Genomic DNA, 8,287 nt, shown 5'->3' on the forward strand with positions numbered 1-8,287 from the left:
GGGGGGTAGCCACCCACATCTGCATCCACTGACCCCTCACCTTTGCCATCCTTGTCGTCGTCCCCTGTGTTCCTGAGGTGCTATTCCAAAGGACCTGAGTCCAAGTTCATCTTAGAGAGGGGAGAGGAGAGCATGGCTGTTTCCATGTCTTTTCTTCTTTTCCTCTGCAGTGCTGTCGACTTCCTGCTGCCTGCCTTTCCTCTACCTCCATCGCCCTTGTTTAGTCTCTATCTCCATTTCCAATTCCTTCCTCCCTTTGTCCACTTCCCCTCACTCTCTCCTCTTCATCTCATGCCTCCTGAAGAACTGGCTGAGATCAAGGCTCAAAACACCAGCTAGTGAAAAGCTGCTTGGTTAGTATTGCACAAGCCTTTCACAGCAATTCTCATATCTCCTGAATCTAGTTATTCATTCCTAGAGCAAACATTCAACAAAACAGTTGTTAAATTCAATCAAATATAATAGATCCTGTCATTGAATTATTTGTCTACTTTTTTGTTTATTTGTATGGTGGGAACTTGAGTAGATTCCAGAATTGTCTAGACAACATCAACCCAGGGAATCTGGTGAGAAAGGAAAGATGAAGTGGGGATCAAGATACATGATGCCAGAAGATACATAGGTAATGTTAAACTTTTATTTCCCCCTAAGGTATAAAAATAGAGTATAGCTCTTATGGCAGCTTTATGTATGCTCATGGGTACATGATCCAATATTGATCCAGGTTCCAACAAGTAACAGTTTCTTGAAGAATGAAGAGAAGATGTGGTCTTTTGAAACGTGAATTTCTGCCCTTCCCTTTTTCCTTCAGAAGCAGATACTATGCGTCACGAAGGGGAGGTCTTTCTCTGACCTCATTTGGGGATGGAACTTTTAACCAAAATGGTGTCACCCCTGAACCCACCATGACACACCACGTAAGTGACCACAGAAGGAACAAATCCCTATAAAAAGAGAGGAGGTAGCGCTACACTTTGTCGATCTCACAGCAGGTACCGGCTCTTCATCCCGACTTGCTTGTGAAGGAACGAGGATGACGCCTGGGAAGACCTCACTGAGGGTGAGTCCCGCACTAACGTGCAATGCTCTGGCTCATCTGGAGCAGATGCTATTTCTGATTGTGGGGATGAGATGCTGGGGTCTAACGTCTGAGAATATTGTATGTTCTCAGAATACTGTAAATACTCAAGTCATTGTGCAGCATTTTCAAGAACTGATATACGTCAGTTTGAAAGATGATATTAAAACTGAAAGATAGATACATGGGGTCTAAACCACACAAGCAGTATCATATGATGCTGTGCAGTAAGAAGGAATGTTGATTGAAAGCTTGTTTTCCTGAGTACAAAGGATTTCATATAATTCTCTCACAGCATTTTTCTTTAATCCGTTGTTTTATTTTGTTTTGTTTTGTTGAGACGGAGTCTCCTCTGTTACCCTGGGTAGAGTGCCGTGGAGTCATAGCTCACAGCAACCTCAAACTCTTGGGCTCAAGCGATCCTCTTGCCTCAGTCGTCTGAGTACCTGGAACAATTGGCATCCACCACAATACCTGGCTAAATCCCCTTTTCTTTAAAAAGGGGCCCTGTCCTTGATGGCAGCGACCATTGTTACCATTATCTTACACCACAGTCTTGGTCCATCAAGACTATTCTGATGATATATTGGATGTGTAGCTGTGTATTTAGAATGAATGGGGTTTGTATTTTTAACTATTTAATTTAAAGTACGCTTTTGGAAATCTGATTTTATGATATGAGTCAGTATGTGTTCAGTTTGGAACTAGAAAACATACCTAAGAAAATACAAGGGTCCAGTTCTTAGGTGGTTAGTCACCAGAAGCACCAACAGCATTTCTGACATACATGCTGACACCACGTGGATTTTCCTTTTTTTTTTTTAGAGACACAGCCTCACTTTATTGCCCTGGTAGAGTGCCAGTGGCATCACAGCTCACAGCAACCTCCAACTCCTGGGCTTCGGCGATTCTCTTGCCTCAGCCTCCCGAGTAGCAGGGACTACAGGCACCCACCACAACGCCTGGCTATTTTTTTGTTGCAGTTTGGCCAGGGCAGGGTTTGAACCTGCCACCCTCAGTATACGGAGCTGGTGCCCCACCCACTGAGCAATAGGCGCCGCCCACCATGTGGATTTTCTACAGCCCTTTCTTCCAAGGTGCACATTTGACTTTAAATAGGACTTCGTGGGATGTTAGGACCAAAACAAGGGTGCAGTAGGGGACTTCCACTAGAAAATCCAAGTCATTATTCTCCAACTGGCCCAACAATGACACACAAGTTGATAGGCTGATTAATAACATACTGTGACTTGACATTTTTACTCAAATTTCTGACAGCCGATGTACAATGTGTCTTCCCTGAGTTTACTGACTTCTAAGAATGTTAAAAACTGGTTTTTAAAAAGTGCCATAGTCCTTAACATTAGTTTTATTTATTTTTATTTTATTTTATTTTATTTTTTGCAGTTTTTGGCTGGGGCTGGGTTGGAACCCACCACTTCCAGCATATGGGGCCAGCGCCCTACTCCTTAAGCCACAGGTGCCACCTGTCTTAACATTATTTTGGTCATCTAACTAGATTTTTATTTAATTGTTCTGAAAATTAGATTGTCCTGGAACAAAGTACCTGCTCTATGATTAGCAACACATCATCATCACGATTGGTCAGAAAACACACACCCACTCAGCTCACCCCCTGCCTCTCTTCTTTCCCATTCAGTTCCAGTCACTGCTGCTGCTGCTCAGTCTGCTGGCTATAACGAAGGTAGGAATAGCGATGCCACAAAATCCAGGATGCCCAAATACTGAAGACAAGAACTTCCCCCAGACGGTGAAGGTCAATCTGAACATTGTTAACCGGAAACTGAGTCCCAGAAGGGCCTCAGATTACTACAACCGATCCACTTCACCTTGGAATCTCCAGTACGTAAGGGCCCCAGATGAAAACTCTGTATTTTTCATCCCTCTTATAACTCACAGTGCTATTTAAATCACCTACCAGAGGATTTTTTTTCACTTAGAAACATCAGTCAGACCTGGAAGGGCCATTATACAGAGTGATGATTCTCAGACTTTCTATAGATTTCTTTGACAAACCAACCCCCCCATAACCCCTATCCTATTAGAGCTCATTGTCACTGCCACCAAAAACCAACTTAGATTAAGGATAATCATCATTCTAATATTTATGAGATACCCCTCAGTCTATTATATATTTATTGCAAAATAAAAGACATTTTAGGCGATTAATGCTTAAATTCTCTTAATAGAGCTACCGTCAAGAAGACTTATGAAAATAACTGAAAACTAGCTAGAAATTTCTGCACTTTTTAAAATCAGATAGTCTTGATCTACCTTCCTGTATTTGTTGTGTCCTTAGTACACCTAGCATTTAGATCTCATCAAGGATTACATATAAAATGTGTTTTGATTATTTGATTTTATACAAATAAGCCTCAGTTATGTGGAGCTTACAGATTGACCTGACTAGGATTTCTTCACCTCTTCCCATTACTAAGAATAGTTGAAATGAATCAATTCAAAAGTTAAGGCAAATCCTTCACTCAGCTGAAGGAGAGAGGGAAGGGAAGGTTACAGAGACATGTAAGCTTTTGTTTCCAGCCTTTTATCTCAACTCTGGCCTCCTTCTCAAGAAAGTGTTCTCCGATACAATTCTGATGCATTCTCTCTTTCAAAGGTAGACTTCATCAAGTCAGATAAATAGCGATCTTATTCTTAGACCTCTCAAAGTCTACTCTTCCTTGGTCTTTCCATCTATCAAATGTACCCTAAAAAATTATCCTTTGGGCCAAGCTTAGATCCATTCTGTGATCTCAGTCTATCTTATTTCCTTCATTCTTCAAAGAAATTGGGGAAACCGATCGTTGTCTTCTTTTCTATAACAATTTATGTGCTTGAAAATCCAGGTTTCCCTCCAAAGTTCTTCAGACTGACATCACTTAAAGAATTTGCAATGTCTATGATTTGTCACACTATGAATTTACCCCACTTTTATTTGTTCCTGTTTGATTTCCTTCCTACTTAACCAGGAATTCACTTTCCTCCTTGCTTTTGTCTTTCCTGCAGCCGCAATGAGGATCCTGAGAGATATCCCTCAGTGATCTGGGAAGCCAAGTGTCGCCACTTGGGCTGCGTGAATGCGGAAGGGAATGTGGACTACCACATGAACTCTGTCCCCATCCAGCAGGAGATCCTGGTCCTGCGAAGAGAGCCTAAGCACTGCCCCCGCTCCTTCCAGCTGGAGAAGATGCTGGTGGACGTGGGCTGCACCTGTGTCACCCCCATCGTCCGCCACTTGGCCTAAGAGCTTTGGGTCACATCTGAGGCTCCCCAAAGCAGATATGCTTTCCCAGGATCAGACCCAGCCCTCAGAAAATCTCATACTTCAAAGATTCACCCCCATTTCTGACCAAACTTACTAGCATTTTTTAAATAGTTCATCCAATTGAAGTTTCAGAAGTAACACTTTGGTCCAGGGATGGGATCTGAATTATCTTTCTCTCTACCCGAGAAGGAACGTTTAAAATGAATACCAATTTGCTTCTTTTTTTTACTTTTCTTAAGGCTTTATGTTATTTATGTATTTAATACTCCCTGGGATAACTTGGGAGGATAAGATTCCATTTCAATGAATTACCTGCCTTATTTTATATTTCTTTTTAGCAAAGTCAAGATTCCACACTTGGGAATTTTACACTGTAATAAGTAAAACCTATATTTATATGAGCTATTTATGGACCTATTTATGTTTCTTAAATCTTTAGAGAAAAATGGAAAAGTATAATTATCAGTTCTGCCTAGGGAGATCCTAGATAGAATTAAATGACAATTGAAAGTTTCTGAGTTCTTACCACATATGGAGGGACAGAGTATTTTTCCTCTTTGTCTCTTATAAGTACATAGCATGGCTGAAAAGAGAGAAGGACTAAACCCAGGTTCATATTTATTAACTTAAATGTTGTAATTTGTTGAAGTTTTACAAGAGATGCAGCAAGTCTAACTCTCTGTACTGTTAAATCCCTACAATAAAACCCCTCTATAATAATAAAGTTTAGAAAGAAAACTTGTTTCCTTATTCTTTCTCTTTATAACGACTTCAGCAAACTCAGCTATTCCCAGTTGGGAAGAGCATGCGAATTCTCCTATAGAGCAGAACAAAGTATGCCTTTGAGTAACCAGGCCCTGGAACCACCTGAGTTCAAGTTCTTAATTTCATACACCTTCGAGACAGCAGACAACCAAAGCTCTCATACTGTTACCCAGGCTGTGGACAGAAGCATTCAAAAATGAATTAAGCAAATGAAATCATGGCCCCGAGAAATCACGTGTCATCATTAGAGATCATAAGGGAAAACGGAGAGACCCTCCCCCAATTTCCAAGAAAGGCTGGGAGGAGACGTTGTTTTCAGACTCGGACATCCAGCCTCTCCTCCAGCCTCAGGCTTCCTTTGAAGGAGATTAACAGAGGAATGCTTTTATCTTCCTGGGACCACACTCCTAGGACCTACCTAGCTTCTGTCTGACCCTCTTTACCCTGGAATGCACAAAGGAGTCCTTGGGGCCCTGCAAAACTTAAAGTATGAGAAAATTTCAGACAAAGTGAAATAAAACCTGAATCGCACTCAATTCCAGAGTAGTTTCGAGTTTCGAGTCATAACCTTTCGCCCCCTGGCTTCTCATGCTGCCTTGGCCTACTTCTGGGGCCTATGGAAATTCTGCAGTAAATGCCAACCCCACCCAGAGTTCCAGGACTTTTCCCTGTCTCTTTTCCAGTTCCAAATCCAGGGGTCAGCTCCCCAAGTCACCCCCCGTTCAGTGTCATTTTGTGCTTGTACATCTGGACTCTCATGGCCTCCTGTCATCATCTTCCCACAAGAAATCCATGGGCAGCTGCCACTAGCAATTCTCACAGCCTTTCTGCCTTCAGACTTCTCACTGAAAACCTGTGGCTCATATCCAAATTTTCATTGAATGGTGATGGTGAAAAATAAAACCAGTTTTTCTGTTTTTGTTGGAGGACAAGGGTGCGAAAGGAGATGTACATTTCTCTCCATGGTCCTGAATCCTTATGTATTTCCCACCAAATTGGCTTTGGGAGGGGGGTTAGGAGGGGGCAGGAAAGGGAGGCGGCCTTCCCTGTGCTACCCCCACCTCAGGCTCTCTTTTATTTTCTCTCCTTTACCCAATCACCTGCCCTGACCGTGTCCAAGCTAGAAATCTATGCAGCTTCCTTGACTCCTAACACCCCTACTTCCACATCCAACCATCACCCCCAGGTTCAGGCCTTCTCTGTCCCCAAGTCTATCCTCAGTCACTGCTCCAGCTGCCCTTGCCACTGTGGCTCCTCTCTGCTGGCTCTGCACATCCTCCAACCTCACCCACCCCTGCACATAGGCAAATGCAAGGGAAAGCACCTTCTGCAGTCTGGCCCTGCTCCCTCTCACCACCTCCAGTCTGGCCAAGTTGTGGGGACCGTCCTGCTGTTCTTGGCCCCATGCCGGAGCTGGCAGGCTCCTCTTGGCTCTTCTCTCTGTGGTACCTCCTTCTAATATACCATGTAACCTACTTACTTGGCTTTTGTCTGTCCCTCCCCACTGGAAAGAAATCCCTGTGCAGACAGGAATTTTCTGCCTGCTTTCTCAAAGCACTGTTCTACCCCCAGGGATTATAATAGGTGTTCAATAAACATTCGTTGATGGAATGAATGAATGGGTAGAGAAAAGCTCATGATAATTGACATCACCTTACAGAGGTTCTGACTGTTGGCCTGCTTACTTTTTGTGTTGATGATTTGCAAAACTTCCAGAAGTGGAGTAACTGGAAGAAAGAATTCATATATTATGGGGACATGAAAGAGCTTGGAAGCTTTCCTTTTGTGATTTTGGGTAACAGGATTGACATAAGTGGCTTGGTGCCTGTGGCTCAAGCGGCTAAGGCACCAGCCACATACACCTGAGCTGGCAGGTTCGAATCCAGCCCAGACCCGACAAACAACAATGACAGCTGCAACCAAAAAATAGCTGAGTGTTGTGGCAGGTGCCTGTAGCCCCAGCTACTTGGGAGGCTGAGGCAGGAAACTCACTTGAGCCCTGGAGATGGAGGCTGCTGTGAGCTGTGAGGCCCTGGCACTCTACCCAGGGTGACAGCTTGAGGCTCTGTCTCAAGAAAAAAAAAAGGATTGACATAAGTCAACCTAGGGGACCATGGAAGCCCAACTTAGAGCAAGGATAACAGTGACTATCCTTACTTTGAAACAAATGCACAAGATACCACAAATGTTGCAGCAACCTTTGAGGGAGCAAGGTCGGAGAGTTCTTGCTAACGGAGATAGGTCAGATGACTTGATTCAGACAGATGCTATCAATCTTCCCTCAAAGCCCAAACTCAACTCATCTTGTTGATTATTAATGAGATTCATACATTGGTTCATACATTATAACCAACTCACATGTATACACAAAATAAACGCCAGGGAGCAGAGAGGATTAGTGTTTGCAGAAGTGTATCATCTACTGATAAAAGTAAACTAATGCGTATTGCTGCTTCATTAGTTGGTGAGGGAAGGGACGCCTCCAGTCAACAAGGAATCTATTTACTCAATAATGGTACCTTACATTTATAAATTGTCATGGTTGTCTAATAATGCTTCTGTAATTTAAATATATAAGTTACAGAGCTAATAAATGAGATGTCCAAGACCTTAATTATAATAAAAACAAAAAACTTGACTATTCTAAAAAAAAAAAAAAAACAGAACCATGATAGAAGCAGGTAGGGCAATGGAAAGACGAAATAAAGAAATCCTAACTTATAAACCCTTCCATATGCCAGGAAGATGTCAAACATACACACCTCGAGTTATCACATCTAACCCTCAGGGCCACACTTCCTTTCATTCTTCAACATCAAGAAATGCACGCCTGTCATGGAGACCTGAGTTATGGGCCTAGCCAACCTCCCCCTCATCCTTCCTGGTCAGGCCGCATTATTAGAAAGCCATGTCCACGTGCTTCTTCCTATGCTCCCAGCAAGAAAATCTGAGCTCAATTTCTGGAAAGAAAACAACGTCTTGGAAACCTCGGGTAATCCATGCTTCCAGCATTTCTGCAGCTCATCCTATCTCCAAGTTTGCTTCATACCCTGACCTATTAACCCAGTGTACCTGGCTGGATTTCATCTTGGGAGAATCACCTAGTGCCTCTAAGTATCAATGTCTTGGGTTCTGAAAGATTCCCAAACTGTCCACCA

General features: G+C 42.9%; 1 protein-coding gene across 1 annotated transcript; it reads left to right on the forward strand.

Annotated features, from left to right (window-relative positions):
• Nucleotides 1–1,033: 1,033 nt before the first annotated feature.
• On the forward strand, nucleotides 1,034–4,343 carry IL17A (interleukin 17A). Its single transcript, XM_003789640.1, has 3 exons — nucleotides 1,034–1,060; nucleotides 2,745–2,941; nucleotides 4,106–4,343. The coding sequence occupies exons 1-3, from the start codon at nucleotides 1,034–1,036 to the stop codon at nucleotides 4,341–4,343; spliced, it is 462 nt and encodes a 153-aa protein (XP_003789688.1).
• The last annotated feature ends 3,944 nt before the right edge of the window (nucleotides 4,344–8,287 follow it).

The sequence above is a fragment of the Otolemur garnettii genome, unplaced genomic scaffold, assembly GCF_000181295.1.
Source record: "Otolemur garnettii isolate 467f Iridium unplaced genomic scaffold, OtoGar3 scaffold00035, whole genome shotgun sequence".
Taxonomy (NCBI): domain Eukaryota; kingdom Metazoa; phylum Chordata; class Mammalia; order Primates; family Galagidae; genus Otolemur; species Otolemur garnettii.